The sequence below is a fragment of the Panicum virgatum genome, chromosome 3K (assembly GCF_016808335.1).
Source record: "Panicum virgatum strain AP13 chromosome 3K, P.virgatum_v5, whole genome shotgun sequence".
Classification (NCBI taxonomy): Eukaryota; Viridiplantae; Streptophyta; class Magnoliopsida; order Poales; family Poaceae; genus Panicum; species Panicum virgatum.
Window position 1 is genome coordinate 8130126 of NC_053138.1, and position 24160 is coordinate 8154285.

Sequence of the window (24160 nt, forward strand, 5' to 3'; positions counted from 1 at the left end):
CTCTGTACTTTTGACATCTATAGCTTGTCGAATACCTTAGAAAATATAACTTTTTAAATTGAAGAGCAGTGCACTTGTGCGCTGAAATAAATGATTATTTTGTACTATCGGCAGTATCACATGATGAATTCCGCTTGTGTCATTCATTGAGGATCAAAATAAATGCACTGACAGTAGGTGGTAAATGGTAGGTACCTTGTAATATTTGAGGCCACGAACAATTGGTTGCTAAACTGTGGCAGGGAGAGTTGAAGTACTTCACATTGAACAGCGCAGCCGAATTCAGGCTTCCTGCATGGCTCGAGCAGATTAAGCAGAGTACAAGAAGACAGAAGAGCAGTCAACAAGCTAGTCATAGGAAAATATGCAAGCAACGCACGAAGGTCTTGATCCTGGTAGACCAGTCCGCACCTGAGGGGAAGAACCTGAAGGTGGTGTCGAATTGACGCAGCATTCCATCGAACGGATAGCCGGCACATCAGCCTCTACCCTTAGCACCGGGCAGGGCCGTACCGGCAAATTCGAGGGCCCTGTGCGAAACAATGGACTGGCCCCTAGTGGCCTAGTGCAGGATCGTGAATACCAAGTGATAGCAGCCGGCAAGCGCTATAAGCGCGATGTGCTGTGTGATAGCACAAATGTTAGAAGTCACATGTGTGACTGACAGTTAAATCATCACAAAAGGTCTAATAACTATTTTTGTGTTCCGGAATAATTTCTTTTATTGCTGGAACAATTGTTATTGCTTGAGCAACAAAATTTTTTTCCAAAAAAAGTTTGTTTTAGCAACAAAGCATTGAGGGGCCTAGTTTATTAGGCCGATTTTAGGTTCAAAATATAGAATCCTGGAGAGGTTGTGGTGCTGTGATAGGTCCACTCGAGATCACACACCTGACCCCGAGTAGCACCCATGTAAAAGGAAGTGATAAGTGATACGCCTACAATGATTTATCTTTTAGGAGCAATTTGGGTCATATTTTGCTACAAATTGAATCAATAATTAACTAAATTAAAGTATTTACATGACTATATCTAATGTATATATAATATTTTGGGGGCCCTTCAAATTCGGGGGCCCTGTGCGGTCGCACGGCTCGCACGTGCTTAGATACGGGCCTGGCACCGGGGCCAAGCAAGGTCCAGGGGAATAGGGTGTCGCCTTCCCAGGGTAGAGGCAATCCTTGCAACATTCTCAGTTTGTGCGAGCTCGCCGCCTCCCTCCCTCTCTCTCTCTCTCTCTCCCCGATCCATTTGTGCTGTTGATTTGGTCTCCACCGGCGGGATGTCAGACGGCGACTGCGGTGGGGGAGAGAAGAAATGCCAGGCCATCAACACAACACATACAGGCGAGCTAACATGCCCCAGAAAACAAAATCCTCCTTCACCGCGCGAGATCAAGTCTCAACGGCCGGTTGACGAGCACACTGGGAGGCGGAGGACGCCGGCGAACGGAGCGAAGGCGAAGAGTTGCAGTTCATGAAAACAGAGGGCAGTGGAGCGGGCTCATTTGGCGGGAAAAGCAGAGGGAGCAACGAACGAGCCCCATTTAGGCCCATCTACCGAGTCTCGCCGCCGAATGGGGTCCAAACGGGCCAGCTGGGCCGTCTACCGCCTCGTCGTGCTCGGCCTCTCCACGCGTCGGCACGTCGTGGATCGCACGCAAATATCTGCGTCCGCTCGCTGACCCGAGTCACTGCGCGGTGGGACCGGTTGGTGGTGGGGATTCGGTTCCTTGGTCGTGTTGCTTTCCTTCCACCCCGCCTCCTTCCCTCTCTCCTCTCCGCGAGACCACACCACGACGCGCACGCCTCCCCCGCCGCGTGGCGACGTGTGATCCGGGCCCGCATGGCAGCGACGTGGCCCGGCCAGGGGTCAAAGCCTATCCATCCACCGCGCGAATAACTGCGCCCCTGGCCCACGCGTCAGTGAGACCCCGCGCAGGCGGCACGCGTTTCCTTGCCGAATCCTGCGAGTTGCCTCCTCGGGTATATATCCGGGGAAGGAGGGTGCGGCCAAAGCCGAACCATCACGCGTCGCCCACAGAAACATCGCCTGAGATCGGCTACTTGGTTTGCTGATCGCCGGAGTTCTCGTCGTCGTTCGGTATGCCGTCGAATCTCTCAGCCTTCAATTTGTCTCTCTACCTGTGCGCGATTCCGTAGATTTTTTTTTGTTCCACGATTTTCTGGGGCGCATGTGGTGGTGGTGTTGCGTGTTGTGCTCTGCTTTATCACGCCCTTTCAACTCGTCAATGATAGCGGTTTCGGTGAACTGTGTGGCGTGGATGGTGAGATCCGTCGATCTATGGAGCGGAGTTCCTGGCTGTGATATCCTGCAAACCCTCCTCTGTTTGGCGGAGTTGGGGATTTTTTTTGGGTTGTGGGGGAGCGATGACCAGGACGGGGAGTTCGGAGTGTTTTGTTTATTTCTCGCAATATTTACAAGTTGAATTCGGGCAACGTGTAAGTTGTAACGCCTAGTATTAAATTGGAGATCTCTGTTAGTTTGCACAGAAGTAAAGCCTCGAATTGAATTTCCTGCTTGATCATAGTTCATCTTCTAGCAAACAAGATCTATTCGGTTAAGTAGTTGGGCAATCTTGATACAGTAGTATGCTGTAGTAATGCGCGGCACAAAATTGGAGATGACAGATACTTAGATTGTTTTTGTAGGGCTGGTATTCGATCTTTGTTTTGTTAGGAATTGATTGTGCAAACGCAGAGTTGCATGCTGTATCTCAAGTGCATCATATTTTTACCAATTATGTATCATTGTTTCCCTGTGGAACTTGTAAAGGTTGATCAGAAGTTGTGTAAGTGGGGAACCGACCTGTTTCACTTTTGACATCGCGCATCCAAAATGAAGCTAGCCCCTTTGGTCCTTGTGTTGCCTGTTTGTTGAAATTGAATGCAGTTTGCTGATATCAAATATTCCTACTAGTATACCTTCCATCTTGTTCAAATTTATACTGTTCGATGTTCTCGGTGAATCACACTAGCTCAGCGTCTGACGCCGCATTCCAAGTGAAGCTACTCCCCTGTTGTCTGGGCAGCACATGCTCGCCACAGCTCATTTTCATGAATATGTTGAACATCTGCTCAGTGCATCTTCTTGTTTCATTCTGCAACATGATTCAGTTGGCTCACAGTTTTACCTTTGCATGTTCTTTCTTCAGGTAGCTTGGGGGAACAATGGGAGGCGGCAAGGACAAGCATGACGAGGGTGACAAGGGGCTCTTCTCAAACATAATGCATGGTGTTGCCGGTGGCCAGGGGTACCCGCATCAGGGATACCCTCCGCAAGGCTACCCGCCACCACCTGGGGCGTACCCGCCTCCCCCTGGGGCGTATCCTCCACCAGGGGCTTATCCCCTGGCACCCGGGGCATACCCACCACAGCATGGGTACCCTCAACCGGGTGGGTACCCTCAACCAGGTGGTTACCCTCCACATGGTGGTTATCCCCCTGCTGGTTATCCCGGCTCATCTCACCAGGGTATGCATTGCTCTTACATTCTATGTTTATAGCTTTTAAAAGTACAGAGCCATCAGAACAGCTATCAAGCATTCGTACTGAAATCCATCAAGTGATTATGCTTTTTTTAATTTTCCAAATAAAAAATTGTATTTGCTCATTTTATATTACATTAATAACATTAAGTTCTAAATGGGCTGGATTGCTTCTTGTTCTTAATTATGTTGCGCTGCAAGATATAATTTAGCTTATCAGGACTGCATCTCCTATACGTGCATTAATGTTAGTCTGATGAAATTGTTCTAGACTTTAGTTCTATATTATGTTGGTTTGCGCTTTGTTCCTAATTAAATTGAACTGCAACATACATTTGATTGTTCAGTACTTCTCTCCAACAGTTGAATCAGCTTATCTGAGAAGCAGCTACCATTGTAAATTCAGAAATCGGTAGTCCTGTTGTGTCAAGTCGGCCAAATGGTGGTTCATGCTCATGGGATCTTGTGGTTGCAGGTCATGGTAGCAGCCATGGTGGCATGGGGATGGGGACGGTTCTAGCTGGAGGCACCGCCGCCGCTGCAGCTGCGTATGGAGCACACAAGCTCTCTCATGGGCATAGCGGACAAGGTGGACATGGGGTCATTGGAGGCTATGGCCACGGTTACGGCCAGGGCTACGGCGGTTACGGCCAGGGCTACGGCGGTCACGGCAAGTTCAAGCATGGTCACGGCCACCACGGCAAGTTCAAGCACGGCCATGGCAAATTCAAGCATGGCAAGCATGGGCACGGCATGTTCGGCGGCAAGTTCAAGAAGTGGAAGTGATGTGCACCCAATGGTTTGATCATACTAAACTCCTAAGCAGGCTTCCATAACTTCTGTTATCGGGAATGCCTTTGCGATGTATTTAGCAGGGTGATTGTTCATCCTTCCTCTATATGTGTGACAAGATGGTTTGCTAATAAGTAACTGAATAACCTTGTCGATTCCCTGTAATGATGCTGTATCTTTTGTGCATTGTTCTCTGAAGATTATTTCTCTAGTGGAGGGATGTTGATACCTTGCGTTTATATATGGTCCACTGAAATTCTTCTGATGTGAATTGATGCCGACATTGCGTATTTCTCCCGCCAGTTAAACTTTTCGGAAGGTTATGGTGACGTGTGTTGATGTTGTCCAATAAGAATTCAGAAGATTATTCGCTGATCAATTGCTTCGAATATTATGCAATCTTGGAGAAATAATATGCAGACATATTCTATGAGGAGCAATTTTTGGATATCACTGCAATGGCAGTGAGTCATCGTCACATTGGTCTTTGAGCTGAAAAAACTCTAGTTAACCTGATATGAACATGTAAACGAGACTTAGCTAGAACAGAGCAGATTTCAGATACAAACATAAGCTGCATCACATCACTCCAATTCAGTAACTCACCACCTTGCGCGCGGTACTTTTTCTTCCTTCCTCCTTCCTTCTCACAATGGAGTTGTAGAAACGCCCACGATTACTATGCAACGCTTCAGAGTCACTCGTCATCAAAGACTTCGTCTTTAAGCTCATGGAAGGCCTTTTTGAAGAAAGAGGTCCAGCCGAGGTAGTAGGAGACGATGCTGCTAACGGTGTTGGCGGTCATGACCATGTTCTTCACTTCTTCACGACGATCTGCAGCTGGATGGCCTCCAGCGGCGACGCGCGGCCCATGATGAGCGAGCCCCGTCATGGCGCCGGGCAGCGCGATCAGCACCACCGGCTTGGCGTTGTCGATGACTGGGGCCAGCCAGGGCGGTCTCCACCTGCACAAGAGCAGTAGCAAGAGAAGCTGATGATGAATCTGTAAGATATATAGGCAATTTTTGATATATTTTAATTTCAAATATTATTAACAATTTTCCCGAGGTCAGACCAATGCCGGAGGCACCGGGTGCGCCGTTCCCATGACTAAACATTATGCCGGTCAGAGCTATTCGATATAGCCGAACTAAGTGGATGCGATACAGATGGCCGTCGGAAGTAGTCGGGATGATCTTAATATTCATTTGGGGACACACAGGTACGGCCATCGGAAAGTAGTCGTTCGGGCCGCCGGGATGTAGAGGACGTAGTCGATCGGCCACCAGGAAGTAGACGTTTGGGCCACTGGGATATAGAGGGCGTAGTCGATCGGGGAGCAAGCGAGCAGTTGCGTAAAGACACTCCCCAGAAACCTAATTGCCTGCTATCCCGAGCAGGATCTTCAGCGTGCAAAGATTTTCAGAGGCCTGCTCTCGCTAGTACTGTGCGCGCAGCACTAGCGATGGGAATGCGAAAGAGTAACTGAGGGACAAGGGAGATGTTTCCTTAGCAGGGGTACCTGAGAGTGCTTGAGTTGTATGAGAATGAGACAAGGCTTGTCTCTTTATATAGTTGATCCTAGAGGAAGGGAATGGATTTGGACACCTCTAGGTGCAACAATGATCATCAATTTGCACCATTAACCAGTCATCAATCCTCTATTTTAATCACCAATTACAACACAGTCATCACTCTCCTCAATTACCAATATGGTATTGACCTCCTCGTGACTCACTAGCATTAGTAGTGGGCTATAATTCTTTTTCATTGAATTATTGAATAAAATGGACCAAACCCATAAATTCCAACAGAATCTTTACTATATTGACTCTATACTAGTTGCCAAAAAAATTACAAAGTTTCCAACATCAAATGGTTAACTTCTTCATGAAATGTGCGAACTAATGTTTTCTGTGTTCCTCGAAAATTTCTATAGATTCCTTCTCTTTGAGAATGTTGAAGTCGGAACACTCTTCCATTATCTAAGAAAAATGATGACCATGATGATTAATGCTCAAAGTCGCTTTTTTCTAGGACTCCACGTATCTTTTAACTGTGTTATACTATGTGCATTGTGATTTTTTTTTCTGAGCCAAGCAGAGATGGTTTTGATGTAACAGCAGCTGAATTTTTTATTGAACATTTTCTTTTTGATATATAATGTTGGAACAAGAAATAATTAGGAAGGGAAAAATAAATAAGTCGCAAGCAACTAAAGTTCGGAGGGTACCGGCCGGATTGGTCGATTGGAGCTGAAGCTGACTGACCATGTTCCTCTGGATCTTGACGTCCTCCCGGAGCTTCTGTGACGGTCATGCAGCCACCCAGCATGCTGGCGACCGGGGATGATGCATGAATCGCGGCGTGAAGGGGAAGACCTTGAGCACCACGAGCACGAGCATTGTGATGGCCGTGCCGACCAGGATGGACACGCACGCGATGTACCTGCCGCGGGGGACGTGCACGTGCTTCGCGCGATGGCCCGCCGTGTAGCCGGCGACCATCACCTGTTCGACGGCGGGCCAGATCAAGAACAGCAACAGCTACTTATACGTTAAGGACCTGCAGAGAGTGGCTGGCTGTGTGAATGTGATTACCAATTTACCATAAAGAGGTATGCGAGGAGGATCCAGAGCGCGTTCTTCCGGGTGAAGATGAACCGGAGGACGAACCCGACGACGGAGAGCTGGAGGATGGCGCGCGCGATGGCGTAGAAGCATCTCGCGCTCCATCCCCAGGCGCTGCGGGAAGCTCAGCGCCACGGCCATGGCGACCACGGCGGTGGCGCGGCCACCGGCTTCAACATGCCCAGGAGGAGGTCCCGCCAGAACCCCGGCGCGCCCAGGTTTCCCTGCCGGTGCTGCGGCACATGCTCCAGCAACGCCGACGCGTGTTCCATCGGTCGTCTGCTGCCACCGGATTTGTTCCGATCAGACGTGCGCCGCCGATGCGTTGGTCATCGCCGATGAAGTTAGCAGCTCGCAGCTCGCAGCTCGCCTGCAGTTCTCCAGCAGAGGATGGACTATGGTGGGTGCTGCAGAAATGTTTGTGTGTGGCGCGTATGACTTCCTTTTTTTCAAAAAAAAAAGGACTTGTTTTTTTTTATTTTCAGGAAGTGGGTCAGATGTGGAGTGGATTTTGAACAGAGTGTTTTTTTATTTTTATATTTTTCAATTTCGTTTTTTACAAAAATATATTTTTATTTTCGAAATTTACAGAAATATACACCGGCCGTCCGCTGCCGGGCGGCAGGGCTTTTCTGCAAAAAATTTCGCAGAAAATTTGCGCCCGGGTCCCTGGAGGACAGGTCGCCCGGCAGCAGGCCGCCCGGCCCCCCAGGCCGCCCGACAGCGGGACGGCTGGATCTGGCCGCCGGGCTGCGGGGCGACCACCTCCCATTCCCTTCTAAAAGGGTTGCCCTCCTCATTTGGTTCAAAAATTCCAGGAAAAAATACTCGTTCATCGTAACACTATTTATACATCATATCATGGTCTAACAGTTCATTAGTACAGCAAAAGTGTGCTTGCATTGCAAGGTAGCATAGACGAAGTTTGAGTACGGAATATGAAAACCAAGACGACAGGTCCATAATTACAATATCGAAACAAGTGGCAATAACTAACCACCCCTACCATGCCGACCTCTCTTACGTTGTGCGTGTATGTGATCTATAGGGTAGCTATGACGGTCCGGTGGCCTCACGTCTCTGGTAGGACGGCGTAACAGAGCCACAGGTGTATGCAAGCTGAGATCATCGTCCTGGGCAGGCGTAGCAAACAACCGTGTAAAGTCGTCGAAGTTGGCCCCGTCGTTGTCTTGAGACCACCCTACAGATCACAAAAAAAATTTTTAAGCAACATTCAATAGGTGAATGCAATTCCGTACAAATTATTGTACGTATCCTGTGTTGGAGGTGGTGGTGGATAGGAAGAAACTCCTTCATATTCTCCTGGTGGCGGCATAGGGTGATACGAAGAAGGCCCCGCTCCGGAGAACTGTTGTGATCCTGAGTATAAATAATAACGTATGAGCCTTCGACCATAAAACATAAGCAAATAAAATTATACACCACATATTTACCTAAGTCCCTGCAGCTGGTGTCATAGAGGTAAACTGGGTTCCTTGAAATGGAGCCCCTTGCGAGGCACATAGCCCTCCATAGGGCTGAGAACCGGGGTACCCGTATCCTATATGGAGTCGTATTTAAATAATACATACAAATATACGGATCGATAAATATCACACCATACCTTCGTACTGTCGGTGATATGAGGGAGGCTGCTGTCATGCGGGACCACAAGGAACCGACGTCAACACTTGCGACGATCCGTAGGAATCCTCGTACTCCGTCCGCGTACCAAAGGCCTGAAGGATGCCTCGGGCTCTATCACGTTGAGTGGTCCAGGCCTCGAGTTGCGCCGGCATGCTCATCGTAGACCCGCCATGAATCCTCATTACATTCAGTGAGCAATCTAATTCAAGCAACCTACATATTTCGAACTGCAACCAAGAAAACTTAGTACACAAATCTTAAAAAATCGAAAATGCCGTCAACATTTACTCACCGCCCCAGCTAGTGCCTCATCCCTGTGTCGTGCATAGCCATCCTGCGAAGTCGCAACATGCGGCTATGGATGCATGTCAGCATACGTCAAACGGCAACGAGTCTTCGGTTCGTACCAGGTCAGGTACGCCCGAAATGAAGCCTCAGTGTGCGGACCGGTATCCTCAGCCAACTGCTCATCTGCATCATCCCACGCAGCCACCCACGGTTGTAATCTAGTGACCCACATTGTCGAGAAAGGATGTCCAGCCCTTGATAAACTGCACGTTAAATAGAAATTAGTTACACATTATTAGTACATGGGAACTTATATGTTTTTGTTACCTATGATCGTGGCGCTGAACACGATCCAACGTTGAAGACACAGGGAAAGACTGGCATTGACCAAACTGCCTCATGACGCTGTTTGGGCAGTGGGCCTCAATTGCAACGTCGTACACCAAAGCTGCAGTAGTCATCCATAGACCCTGGTCCTGTGTGCACACCGAAGATATCACAAGCGGTGCACGTGTGGCTATAGCCGAAGGACTGTATGGCTCCCACACAATATCTTCTGGGGTCAATCGATCAAATTCCACAATAAACTCAGGATAAGACCGCCGGGTCTATACATGTGCCCATGTTTTCTGCAAAAATAAAAATTATGTGTCCATAAGAAAGGTATTGAGAGAACAATATATGACCATAGTATGCATAGAATACAAACTTTTATCGGGTCCATACATGTCGAGAGAACCAGAGAGTCCCCATGGTGGGCCTGTCATCCTCCGTGTCACTGTACATATCCGGCTTATATGGTGACTGGTCAATCATGGGACGACCGATAGTAATCCTCTCGTAAGACCAAAGCTATAGCAGAATTTGGCACCCCGTTAGGACAGCGTTCCTATCATTCTGCCGTGATGCCTTACAGAGTCCACGATATGTGCATGCAAGAACCGCTGAACCCCAATTATATAATGGTATGGCATCCTCATCTGCATCGGCGATCTCCTGTGCATAGGGCACAAGCACCCTATCCACACAGTGGTCGTGTGAGTTGTTGAACATGATGTACCCAAACAACCACAACAGGTATGTCTCGAGTGATCTAGTCATGCTGTACTCATCAGCATCGACTACCAACAGATCCGACTGCAATGAAGTACGAACATTGAGAATAAGAAACACATGAGGTATTTCAAAGCCATAAAATACATCAACACATCATTTTGTAGAAAGTTGTACCTGAAACTGTAGGAGCCATGACTTGGAAGGGTCTTTCGACTATGGGTGCTTATTGAAATCTTCAGGATCAATCGTGGTGGCAACACCTGCAAAATGTTGTTCAAGATCCTCCAGCCACGTAGAAGGTACCACGCGGGGCCCGACAGCGTCTTCGGTGATAGGAAGACCAAACAGCATTGCAACGTCCTGCAGAGTCGGTGCCATCTCCCCACAAGGGAGGTGGAACGTGTGTGTCTCAGGTCTCCATCTGTCAACGAGAGATGAAAGTAGAGACCTGTCTAGCTTCACCAAGGCACTCTCAGCAAGAAGAGCCACAGTGAGAAGACCTGCCTCGCTCAGCCTGCATCATACAGTGCACAAACGTTAGTACATTATGTAACGAAATGTATAACGGATAAAAACAGAAAATAGACGACATATCACCTGGGCACCCATCGTGGGTCTACAGGAACCAACTCTGCAGGTGGACGTGGATGCAGCACGTTGAGTTGTTGGTGCTGAACCACAGCAAAGAATGACCGGTGACCCGAGTCTATTGTTGGGTCCAGCAACGCAGGAGTAACCCCGGCCATACCTACCACGTAAGATCAAAATAATACAATAGAATCACACATATCTAAATTAAATAGTACCATCGTACAACACTATATGTCCATACATAATAAAATTATATTGTTACATGCTACCATCTGGTTCAACTACACATACATACATAATAAAATTATATTGTTACATGCTACCATCTAGTTCAAATATATATCCATACATAACCGTACCTAAATCCTTAATCTAATACTAATCACTACTAACATTAATTAATCAGATTGCTAATGTACTGTATCAACGCTAATCACTACAAGTAACTACACCTAAACTTGAAAACTATATTTTTACCTACCACTAAATCCTTAATTAAAATCCTTAATGTACCACTAATCACTCCTGACAATAATTAAAATGATTGCTAATCTACTGTGTCAACAAAAATAATTACAACATAATCTATTTGTAAAGTGTAGAAAATTTTAGTTACCTACAGTCGCCGGCTTGAAAATCCGGCAGGGCTTCACTGCTTCTCCTCTCTCCCTCACCCCTCCTCTCCCTCCCTTCTCTCTTTTCTTTTTTTTCTGGATTTTTAGTGAGGCAAATGAGGGGTGGGGTGGCAGTCAAACCCTTATATAGTGGAGGGGAGGCGGTCGCCCCACTGCCGGGTGGCCTGGGGGCCGACCGCCTCGCTGCCGGGCGGCCGGCACCTGGCCGCCCCGCTGCCAGGCGACCGGTCCTCCAGAGACCCGAGCGTAAATTTTCTGTGAAATTTTTTACAGAAAAGCCCCTGCCGCCCAGCAGCGGGGCGGCCAGTCCTGTAAATTTCGAAAACAAAAAAATATTTTTATAAAAAACGAAATTGAAAAATAAAAAAATAAAAAAACCGCGAGTGTTGCATGCATGACTGAACTAGTAGGCCTATTATGGCCGCCCATACTTCTGTTATTGCTTGTTAATTTGGCCCACCTAAAAGACGGTACTGGTTTTTGGCTGGCCTAGTGATACAGTACCGCACAATGCTTAGCTATGTTATGCTAATTTTCATCATCAAACATTTGTCCTTCTTATTACTCTTTTCGTTTTCCTCATTTGCGCAACTATTGAAAATTATTATTCCACTATGATGGTTGCATGGTATTTGGTAAGCACACTTTAGTTTGTGTACGGGTAAAGAACGTTTGCCCGGACAAGCATGGCGAGAGCTTCTTGAATGGAAATGATCAAGCTCCGGGAAGAACAATAAAGCTAAGGTGAGATGTGTTAAGGTGGATGGTGAGTGTCTAGAACCCTCTCTCGCGAAGTCACAAGTCATACCCAGGATACAATTATATTCCATTACACCCTAAGGAATGAGTAATAACCCTGTTCAATTACGGGTTCCAGCAATTTTTTTAACAAAAACCAACCCCGGGAGAAAGTCAGTAATAATTTGAGTGCGTGGTTTGAAACTCGCGGGTTAGACGGTTTGACACTCAACTACTAGCTAGGAGTTTTGTCGCAACTAGTACTACATAACTAGTTACTTTTGTACAAAAAACTCTTAAATATGTTAGTGCAGCATTCATGCATTGGGTGACCTGATATAAGCTTTAATTTAGTGGAAACTAGCCCCCCCCCCCCAGCATAGGTTAGCATAGCTTTTTGAATAGCTTCATGGAAAGTTTCACTTGAAACTATGTCAAACGGGTATTTTTGGACTGGCTTCAGGCGTGAAGCCGTTCCTGAAACCCATTTCAGCTTCCACAGGTAGGCAGGGTTTTGAATTTCGTTTGTCAAAAAATTTCGGACATGGCCGAAATCACCGAATTTCGCGAAATTTCACAAAAATTCGGCTGAAATTCATTTTTAGACTATTTTTAAAAATACTTTTAAATATATTTAAATTATTATTTTCGAAATTTTCAAATTTTGGAGGGGGAGAAATCACCGAATTTCGCGAAATTTCCATACCACCGTGTGTAGCTACACACGAGTATAAAAAAAACTTGTATACTGATGATGAGAGTAGCTACACGCGCGTGTAGCTACTCTCATCATCAGTATACCACCGTGCGTATGTTCTCATACTCCTTTATCATTTTGAGTATGTTCATATACTTATTATAACATACTTCAAAGGTATATACATGAAAATTTTCAAAAGCCGTCCTATTATATATATATATATATATATATATATATATATATTTATATTTATATTTATATTTATATTTATATTTATAGCAAGGAGTCGTGCTAGCTATGAATCTCAGCTGGGTTATTTGTTTTCTTGGGACTGGAATGATGCTTGCGTGGTTTGTTCTCAGTACGTGATTCGGTCTCCCGTTTCCCAGGCGGTGCAATGTGCATGTCTTGATGCTCCATTTATTATTCGCATTCCTTCATCCGGCTGTTGGTCGGTTGGTCGTCGTCGTTGTCGTCGCGGTTCTATCCTATCCATCCTTTGCTAGCTAGGTGGATCCTTTACACTTGTCTGAGGCCGTGAGGCGTCGTCGATCCCACGCAATACTGACTGATCTCCAGTTACTACCCTGATCTCTGATCGAGCACAAATCAAAGCCTATCCATCCACCCAAACTACCTGATGAGAGTCGCCGAATTTGGGCCAGACAGGGCAGTTGGATTGCATGCACGGACCCGTGTTTTGCCAGCCGGCCTCGTCGCCTATATATAGCTCTTGCTAACCAGAGTCCATCCTCCACAGCAACAAATGAATTAAAGCCACACAGCACCGACCGAACTTCAGCTCCGATCCATTTTCTTCCTCGAAAGAAAGAACAACCTCCCTCCTCTCTCGTTGGGTATTTTTCTCGAGCAGTCGAGCTCTATCTTGTCTTAGTCTAGCTGATAATAGGCCAAGCAGCTTTCTGCATTCTGTCGTTCCATAATTGTATCGGTAGTTTCATACCGTACCATTTAATTTGGCCAGCTAGAAGATCGAGATCGAGATGCCTGGGGAGACGAAGACACAGGGAAAGGCACCATTCAGCAACTTCACCATTGGCCACAACAACGTCAACAGCAACAACCGTTCTGAGCAGTGCAAGCCACAGCAGCCGGAAGCGCATCCTCCACAGGCACCGCCGCCGCCGCCGGTGGCGCACTACGCCGAGTACTCGTCGTACACCGCTGCATACCCATAGTCCCATACCCTCCTCCAGCATACCCGCCTCGCAGGCCGCCGCCGTATGGTGGGTACCATCAGCCTCAGCCGGGCTACTGGGCCGGCGGCTACCCGCCCTCTGATTACCCGCCGCCGTATGGCTACCCTCCTCAACCGCCGGCTTGGGGTGGCTACTACTACGGCGGCGGCGGATATCCTGTACAATGTTATCCCCGGCAGCTCGGCGACGGGATCACCGGCGAGCGCAGGGACCGGAAGAAACACAACGCGAGGTGGCTGGTGAACACGAGAGTTGGACGCACCAGTTTTGGTGCCGCAGCAGCAGCGTTTTCTGAGTTTATTCCTTGCTTATAAAGAGAATCAGAACTAACTAAGCGGCTATCATCGCTCCACGATCCGGAAGCCCCGCGTGCCATCCCACGCGTGCTTGCGACCCGGCCTTGGTGGCGAGTAGCCCACGACGCACGCCCTCACACGCCCTCACGACGCAGCGCGGGCCGGGCGTGCGCACGACCCGGGCAGGCCCGAACTAACAGGAGAGCCTGCCATTGCTAACTGACACGAGGAAAACAACTGAAAATATCCTAGCTTAACTAACATACAAGGCTACCCCCGGCTCGCCTCCGCCACACCATGGTACGACCGTGCTCTGCTAGCTGCTCGATCAGTTTCAGTTCAGTTGTGCTGACAAATAATTTAAGTTAGACGACGAATGGTAATATATATATATGGTGGTCTCGGTCTATAGGCTACTCATCATCATGCATCTTTTTGTTCATATATATACGTTCACCAGGAGGTCAAGGTCATGGGTGCGGCCATGGCCACGGAGGGCACACCGGCATGGGGTGGCTAGCCGCCGGAGTCGGAGCCGGAGCTGGGGCTTACGGAGCGTACCACCACTTCCACAAACACCACGGACATGGTGGACACTATGGCGACGGCGGTTACGGCGGCCATGGCTACGGCCACCAGGGCAAGTTCAAGCACGGTCACCACGGCAAGTTTATGCACTACGCGCATGGCAAGTTCAACAAGCATGCTGGGCAAGGCAAGTTCGGCGACAAGCCCCCCGTCACAGTATTGGAGACAGCATGAGTTGAGAGGTCAATCGAGCTCACCCTGATTGATGCCAGCTGCTTATAGCCTTATACTAAATAAGCTCCGTTATGATCATCCTCTCTCTGGCCTGTGGGCTTTCCGATCCCTTTCATCAGGACACTGCATGCTCGATCTGTCTTGCTTGTTAGCAAGTTAATTAAAAGCTTCTGCCTTTCCGATGTAGTATTTATACTAGCTACTGCACTTAGCAGGGTGATCGTTCATCCTAGCTACTTCTATCTATATAGTTGCATGTGTCTCCTTTATCTAAAAATATAGTTGCTGTGTGTTTTCTTTTGTTTTCTAGAGTATGCAGGAGAACTACGTGTGTATACTTGCATTATGTACTACTCTGGCGGTTTGTGTCCGAGCATCACATGGTTTGCAAATAAACACGGAACTGAATATAGCCCTGTGTTGATATATATCCATATGCACTAGTCTAGTGTGTGTTGACGCTATCTGCAAAAGCAAAATTGTCTAAGGGGGTGTTTGAAACCAAGTGTTAATGTCCAAAATTAAATGGTAATAAACTTTAGCATTAGTCCTCCAAACAAAAAAGTGCTAATAGGTTGGGCTAAACTATAGCTAAAATTCAAAAAATTTAGCACGAGTATAAGTGCTAATAGGCGCTAAAGTTTACCAATCAACTTTAGCTCATTCAAACATGCGAAGATATTCTTCTCTATTGTGAAAGTTAACGATGCTGATTGACTGTCAAGTGCTTAATTATGCTGCCTATAAAAGCATTTATTATTCTATGATCCATATCGTCAGATGATGTCCATATGCACTTATCGGTGCTTGAAAAGATCTGCATAATTGATTCGCGCCTCTGTAATCTTGCAATGGTTTCTTATGCAGTTATGGTAAAACGGACAGAGATATGAAAGGGACTATCCCCCACCACCACCACCACACACACAGCACGCCCTTTTATCAGACTCCGATCCCAATCAACTTTGTAGTCACTAGAGTCCATCGCATGTGTCCACGTTAGGGCCAAATACAAGTAATTCAAATGGCACAATAAACTCGCATTTGCTTGTTGGATTCACAGTCTCAACATAGCAACATCATACATGCTACAAATTTAGAACTACAAAAATTGTTAGTTGTTACATGTTATCGTGTGAAATTTGAATTCAAACTTTGGTGGACATCCTAGTTGCTCATGCCGAATAAATTCTCAAACAACTTCGGCGCCATTGGAGGAAGAACCATGGGTACTGGGGCCATGAAATTAGTGATCTTCTCATGAACACTCAATAACCCAAATGTAAGTTAAACAAATAGGGAAATTCTATGACAGCCGACAACCAGAGAATAGAGACCACACCTTATCTTTATGCTCTTTGAAGCGTGACGATCAACAAGCTTTCTCTTTTTCACCTGCTGCTTTCGTAGAGCATAAAATGGCGACTCTGCAAACATTAAAAGGGATTTGACAGGTGTTAAAGGTGTAAGTAGAAACATATACATTTCTTACAATATTGGAATAGAAACAGTTTATTAAGAAAACTTGAATGAAACTAGAAAGAATGTATCGTTTGCCAGATGAAACAGATTTTGGTATACACATTGATATAGATATAAAAAAATCCATATGAACTTTAGTGTATCTTTTAAAAGATGAAAATTCAAATTGCAACCGAATTTTAAGACTAATCTAATGGATAGCCAGGGCTGACGGAGATTCTTTCTGCCAGCAATAAGTATCTGAGAATTTAATGCCTATCGCCTGGGCAGACCAATGCGTGTAAATATAAATAATAATAAGTCCAATAGCTGAAATTTGCTAACCTGATTCTCCTCTATCGCATGACTCGAGACACTCCTTGAGAAGTTATTGATAAAACTCAGAATCGTCAATAAGTTCAAGATCACCTTCCACAATGTGCCCCTAATAAGTTACAGCAAGAAGAAGAAATGAGGCTAGGAAATGCAATCCACATATATTCTTCTAACTATATGTCGTGGTGTGGAAAACCACAGCCGGGTGCCGGAATGCACCCGCCTAATCCTAAGTGTAGGATGTGGTTGGGGGCAGTCAAGGAATGCTCGATCTAGAGGCGTAAGGACACGGAAGCACACAAGGATTTAGAGTGGTTCGGGCCGCCGAAGCATAATACCCTACGTCCACTGTGTGTTGTATTGCTTGTGCTCTCAAGAGGTTGAGAACGGGATTGTTCAGAGTGAATCCGAGCTTGTGTTGTGTCTGCCTTTGTGACCTCGTGAAAGTCTAGCAGGCATGCTCTCCTTTTTATATGACCAAGGAGAGCACGTACACTGAGCGGGGGCCCGACATGTGGACCCGGCAATATATTATCTTACAACGTACGAATCTTCTGACCAGGCATGGTCTTGAGATGTCCTAACGGAGTAGAGTCTAGCCTCTGCAGCCGCGCGTCGAGGTCATGATGAAGCGCCGAACTACTGACTCAGTCCACTGTAGCAACGTGCACTGTTGCTCCAGTCAGTAGCTGGTCATCATGACTCGTCGCCCATGCGCACGGCGCTGAGTCTTTAATGCTTGCTTTGGTGACACCGGACCCGTCCCCGAGCAGGAAGCGGGTCCGGGACCGTTGGTCCGGTGAGATGGAGACGGACCCCAGGGGTCCGGCTGCTCAGCTCCTTAGGTCGTAGTTACGGATAACTACGCGAGTCTTGGCACAGTAGGAGTGGGTACCCCAGTTGCAGGGTACCGACAGAGGCCCCCGGGCCCGCCTCGGGAGAGGCAACGAACCCGCAGGTAGGGCCACTGCTGTGAGCAACTTGGCTGCTTCTGGCGCCCAGCGGTGCGCGCCGCAAGGGTCTTGTCCTGCGTCGTCCATCCTTTGAGTCACCTGCTGCATCATCACGTTTGGACATGCACATGACTCAAGGTAGATGCTTAGTAGCGTGCCCACGGGTCCCAAATCCTGTTGGTTGTGATCCTTTGAGATAGACAGCTAGGCTTAGTGAACGGAGCTCAAGGGGCCGGCCTTTAGGTTAAGAGAAAGTCCGGACCTCCAGGTTCCCAGTTCTAGGTACTACGGCACTCATTCACAGGAGGTGGTGCGTGCAGGCTTAGGGTATGGAACCAGGCTAAGCGGCTACACGGCTCCGGACCTCCCCGGAGAATAAGTGCGTTTCTCTGAACCTGCAGGTTCCCAGGGGTCCGAACCCCTCTCTTCCATGAGGGGTCTCGAGCTAAGTCACTAGCTAGCCAACTCAATTCAGACCACAATCACCGCACAAGAGTAATAAGCCACGTTGGGGTTAGCGCAAATAGAATGCGCACTACTACAGAAAGGCACATTTGTCCCGGGTGCAAACTACTTTTAGTCCCGGTTTTCCAACCGGGATTGCTCATCCGGGACAAATATGCCTATGGCTTTTGTCCCGGCCTCTTTTCAACCGGGATAAATGTAATTTTTCGAAACAAAAAAAATTCAGCTCGCCAGCTCCCGAGGAGCCAGCTTCTACAAATCCAAAAATTGGACCAAAACTACAATATCGAAATCCAGATCTAATCCACAATACATTACACATCACATATCAAGATCTAATTCACACAAGAAAGCACAAGATCTAATCCACAATACATGAGATTAATTCACAACATATGAGACTGATTTGATTCACATCACATATAGATTCAACATCAAAATCACAAACGAAAAAAATAAAAAAGAAGCACGCGGCGGCGGCGGTTCGCTGTGTCCCCCGCCGGCGCCTGGGATGCGCTTGCCCGCCTCCTGCCCGCCGAGTGCCCCCGCCGGGACCTTGAAGCAGTTGCGCCGAGTGCCCCCGGCGGTTCGCTTCTGACCTTGAAGTGGTTGCGCCGAGTGCCCCCGCCGGGACAGACCGCGCCGCCGGGGCTAGCCGGCCGCGCCGCTCGCCGGAGCCGGCCAGATCCGGGTCGTGCCTCCCGCCGGAGCCGGCCAGAGCCGGCCGCGCCGGGGCCGCTGGGCCTGGCCGCTTCTCCTGCGGCTCGCCGGGCACCCGCCCGCGCCGGTGCCTGGTGGCGGCGCACCGGCCAGCGCCCGTGCGGCGAGGCACTGGCCGGCGCTGCAACGTAGTGGCCCGCGCCCGAGCGGCGGCTCGCCGGCCGGCAGTGCCTGCAAAAGCTAACGGAGGGAGGGAGAGGGAGGGAGGAAGGGGATGAGGGAGAGGGAGAGGGAGGAAGGGGATGGATCTCGGAGAGGCGGAGATATCTGGAGGGAGAAGAGAAAGAGACTGATGAGAGAGAGGAGGTGAGCAGTGGAGATAATAAGTGCTGGACGTACTTTTTGTCCCGGGTGGAGACTTCACCCGGGATAAAAAGTCCCCTTTAGTCTCGGGTGGAGTCATCAACCGGGACAAAAGGCCCGCGCAACCTTTTGTCCCGGTTGGAGCCACCAACCGGGACAAAAGGCCCCCCTTTTGTCCCGGTTGGTGCCTCCAACCGGGATAAAATGGCCCCTGTCCCCCGCTGGCCCGGCTAGCCGTTGGACCCGGGACAAAAGCCACCTATTGTCCCGGGCCCAAAGACAGCCGGGACAAATGGCCTGGAACAAAGGCCTATTCTGTAGTAGTGGCGGTTATTAAAATTGAAATGTAACATCCTTAGAGGCGAACTGAGAATAAACTTTTCCTTTATAACTAGATGTACATGAGATGTACGATGTAAGCCAGAACACGGGTTTATGAGGCCGGAGCTGTCCGGACCTCCGGGCCCCCAGTCTTAGGTACTACGTTACTCGCCCTAGGGAGGTAGAGCATGCAGGTTTAGGGTACGGAACCAGACTAAGCGGTTACACGGCTCCGAACCTCCCCAGAGGGTGAGTACGCTTCCCTGAACCTGGTTCGCAGAGGTCCGGACCTCTCCACGGGGGAGGCTCACCGGACTGGACCACACGGAAGTACTACCTAGTTACAAAGGAAAATGTTTTATTCCCTGCTGAGCCTCTAAGGGTAGGACTTACAGAGATGTAGAGTCGGGGGTGCGACCGGAGTCGGCTTTCCGCCGGAGAGAGCCACCAGAGTCGGCTTAGTGCGACCGGAGTGGGCTTTCCGCCGGAGCGGGCTTGGTGCGACCGGAGTCGGCTTTCTGCCGGAGCGGGCTTGGTGCGACCAGAGTCGGCTTTCCGCCGGAGCGGGCTTGGTGCGACTGGAGTCGGCTTTCCGCCGGAGCGGGCTTCCTCACATGAGTGAGATATGTTGCGAGCTGGGATTTGTTGAAGCTGTGCTCCCCCCAGACCTGCTTGATGACGAGCTGGGAGAGCATGACCCGTTGTCGCCGTCCTGCTGATGCGGGCACTTGCCGCGCGAGTTCTGCCCCCGGGCGCTCGCCACCTGAAACATGGTGATGCCGAGCCGATGATCAAGCGAAAGCCAAACAGCCCCCTACCTGGCACGCCAAAATGTCGTGGTGTGGAAAACCACAGCCGGGTGGCGGAATGCACCCGCCTAATCCTAAGTGTAGGATGTGGTTGGGGGCAGTTAAGGAATGCTCGATCTAGAGGCGTAAGGACACGGAAGCACACAGGGATTTAGAGTGGTTCAGGCCGCCGGAGCGTAATACCCTACATCCACTGTGTGTTGTATTGCTTGTGCTCTTAAGAGGTTGAGAACGGGATTGTTCGGAGTGAATCCGAGCTTGTGTTGTGTCTGCCTTTGTGACCTCGTGAGAGTTTAGCGGGCGTGCTCTCCCTTTTATATGACCAAGGAGAGCACGTACACTGAGCGGGGGCTCGACATGTGGACCCGGCGATATATTATCTTACAACGTACGAATCTTCTGACCAGGCATGGTCTTGAGCTGTCCTAACGGAGTAGAGTCTAGCCTCTGCAGCCGCGCGTCGAGGTCATGATGAAGCGCCAAACTACTGACTCAGTCCACTGTAGCAGCGTGCACTGTTGCTCCAGTCAGTAGCTGGTCATCATGACTCGTCGCCCATGCGCACGGCGCTGAGTCTTTAATGCTTGCCTTGGTAACTGACGAGCTGCCTCGGTAACTGGCGATCCACAGTGTGGACTGACAAAAGCTGCCCCGTGCCCAGCGGCAGCAGAGCACGTCTCAACCACTCGCACTTAATGCGGGTGGGTGAGGGAGCTTCTAGTGGAAGGCTTGTGCCCGCGCCCGCGTCTGCGTGACACGTGGCGGCTCCGGACCCCTCCCGAGCAGCTAGCTGAGCCGAGAGCTCACGGGGGTCCGGATAGGCACGTGGAGATCCCGGACCCATTTGCGGGAGTCCGGATGGCACGTGGAGGTCCGGGTCCACGGCCACAGGTGCTGAGCATTTGCACCTCTGGGACACGTGGTGACACCGGACCCGTCCCCGAACGGGAAGCGGGTCTGGGACCGTTGGTCCGGTGAGATGGAGGCGGACCCCAGTGGTCCGACTGCTCAGCTCCTTAGGGCGTAGTTACGGATAACTACGCTAGTCTTGGTACAGTAGGATGTGGGTACCCCAGTTGCAGGGTACCGACACTACAACAAACAACAAACAAACAAACATAGCCTTTTTTCCCAAGCAAGTTGGGGCAGGGTACCGACACTATATAAACAAAAACATTCTGCTATCAAAGTTTGTGTCAGATAAATAACTAAGGCAACAATAAAAAAAGAAATATTTATTCCTTTTTTTCTCGAACACGCAGGAAAGCTGTGTATCATTATATCAAGAAGAAGAAAAAGGGGTACAACACACCACACACACCCCACTAAATGAACAAACTAACACCGTTGTGTCACAAAAATACATCTAAACTCGACCTATACAATCACTCTTCATTTGGCACTAGAGCGAGAAGGTGATGCATTCCTCGAGCTCCAGCCAAACCCCACAAATGTAGCTCCTCACTAGCCGACACCAAGGCTCTAGAAACACTGGGAGAGGCCACATCAAAAACACATCGGTTACGATGAGTCCACAAAGTCCAGGCTCCTAGAGTAATCGGAGAGTTAAGGCCTTTTCTAGTATGGGCAGGCACAGAGTCAGTGCTAAATTCCCACCAGTCCTATTTTTTTTTTCAATGGAAGAAATGAGCTTCAATGAATTACATATTGTAAAATTTCAGTGGTTTTATGGAATTTCAAGAGAACGAGTAAAATGCTCAAACCTCAGCTGCTCCAGGTTCTCCAACCTCCTGAAATATAAATGGAAAAGTTACATGCTAATAGTTAACTAAGTGCGCAAATATGATTGGTGATCCTTTTATGCTATGCATCTTAAATACCTCTCCGAATACTCCAACAGCAGATTCGCTCAAGTGCATCCTGCTAATCATTTTGCTTGGATCTCTCATGTAACCAGCAACTTGATCACTTATGTTCTGTTCTCATAAAGGGGAAAGAGTAAAGGCTTTAGATCTAGACTTGTTAAACAGTACCAAATTAACCAAAGTAGCTAAAAAGGTATTCAGGCAACCTGATTAAATGCGTGCAGTTTTCCTTTCAGTGCAGCAGCACCCGTCGTCACCTGTATTTTCCTCTGCCATTTATCTATCTCAGTATTTCTAAACATCATTATCCTGTATACAAATAATTTATCAAACTCAGGTTCATTTTGTATGAGCACATAAAACAACGCACTGAAATACCAAGCAGCATATGCTCAAGTGTAAGCTGAAAGTTAGAAAATATATAACTATTGGGACTTTTTGATTTTGCATTCAGTCTTCATGTTATGGCAATGCATCCTTAAAATGTAATTGTACGTTTTCTTCATGGTATCCCTATTGTAAAAAAGGATTACTTGAAACCATAGTGAGGCAAGCAATTGTAAATAAACGATAGCACCTTGCAGTCCTTTTCAAGCACTGATGGTTAGTAGTTAGTTATTTTCTAATGCAAAGTTTACCTTGTCTGCAATCTTTGTACTTCTGACCACTTGTCATTCTCCCCATTTGAGGCAGAGGAATTTCTGGCATCAAGTCAAGAATGATGAACATAAATAGGTGGCATGCCACAGTTTTTACAGTAGCAAAATTGTTTGGAGAGTAGCAATACCATTGGCATCCTTTGCAGCCTGATTACTCTCCAGCAAAACCTATAGATAGTTTCAGAGGTCAAGTACAGTAAGAAATCCTTCAACCATATTGAGCAAAAACCACAGCATTGAAGGAAAATTAATATATGCAGCTAACAGAACCTCCTGCAGTTCCATCATGCTACCCAGAGTCTGCTCTGACGAATCCAGCAAGTCCTCATAGGCTTGCTCTACCTCCTTATCATGATTGCAAAACCTTGCCTTGATGGGTTCCTGCAAGAGAGCACATTCAGAATAAATTTGAGCTTAAAATTCAACCTAGTGACAATCCTGCATCAGAAAGGGGAACGGTTATGGAAAAAAAAAACAAGAAGATGCTCGCTGAGCAATCAGGGAGTGAGACCTGGGGCAACTTGTTAGAAGTGGAAAATGCTTTCTGCAGCAAAAATCTCATCTCCAGGGTCTCGTCCCATATCGCCTTCAGGAAACGTAACTCGAAAGCTGAGGATTATGCAAAGCTGTTGAGCTAATAAGGAAAATAAAGCAAAGTGGAAGGTGGCTACGCACCTTCTGGTTTTTGACCGCGCGTCCTCTCAAGGCATCCTCCTCCCTGTGCTGGTTCATCATCATCTTCAAACTCTCACTACACACGGGGCGAGCTTCAGTTGAAGAATCCCCAAATTTTTCTTGGGGTGCCCTTGGCTAGGTTGATCTCGACCACTACAACGAACTGAATCAGGGGAGGACCCAGTATAGCTGTATAGGACATGTACACATGTACATCCGATAATTTTGCAAACAAAAAAAGAAATCGAAGTTTTGCAGCTATAAATACATGGTCAAATCCGAATACAAATAGTATGCGTTTCTTTCTGTATAGGACATGTACACATGTAGCTGTATAGGACATGTACATCAAATAGTATGCGTTCCTGGGACTCGGAGAAGCTCCCCGGCGACCTGCTGACGATCCTGGAGGAGAAGAATGGTGGCTTTCTACCACTGATGTCCGATTGAAGACACCCCCTGCTACCTGTTGGCCTTCTGAGTTTCTTTCTGTTGATGTTCGCTTTTTCGCCACCAGTTTTGGTTATCTGTTTGTTAGCTAGCTTTTGGCACCTATCTTTTGGGCTCTAACTGTTGAATGGTGTTCCCATTCTCAGCACTGTAAACTGTGATGGTCTTGGCTTTTAGTTAAGACGGGGGGTGCTCCTGCCCCTTTAAAAAAATACAAATAGTATGCGTCAGGGCATTGGGTGTTCTACTTCTCCCAGCGGGAAGCCGGGAAGGGAAGGGAAGGGAATAGGAGGGCATACCTGTCGGATGCTCGTCGCC

At 48.1% G+C, this 24160-nt stretch overlaps 1 protein-coding gene, 2 long non-coding RNA genes and 1 pseudogene across 3 annotated transcripts; 2 read left to right on the plus strand and 2 right to left on the minus strand.

Moving 5' to 3' along the window:
• Positions 1–194: 194 nt before the first annotated feature.
• Positions 195–502, minus strand: LOC120697287. Its single transcript, XR_005684413.1, has 2 exons — positions 412–502; positions 195–291 (listed from the first exon to the last, which is right to left on the minus strand). It is a non-coding gene; the product is annotated as an uncharacterized LOC120697287 (long non-coding RNA).
• A 1275-nt stretch (positions 503–1777) lies between these two features.
• On the plus strand, positions 1778–4566 carry LOC120697288 (glycine-rich protein A3-like). The gene is made up of 3 exons (XM_039980452.1): positions 1778–2103; positions 3176–3495; positions 3985–4566. Exons 2-3 carry the CDS (start codon positions 3192–3194, stop codon positions 4293–4295), a joined length of 615 nt encoding a protein of 204 aa, XP_039836386.1. The 5' UTR covers positions 1778–2103; positions 3176–3191; the 3' UTR covers positions 4296–4566.
• Positions 4567–4998: 432 nt separating this feature from the next.
• Positions 4999–24011, minus strand: LOC120700558 (annotated as a pseudogene).
• On the plus strand, positions 14366–15292 carry LOC120697289. Its single transcript, XR_005684414.1, has 2 exons — positions 14366–14402; positions 14563–15292. It is a non-coding gene; the product is annotated as an uncharacterized LOC120697289 (long non-coding RNA).
• Positions 24012–24160: the final 149 nt, after the last annotated feature.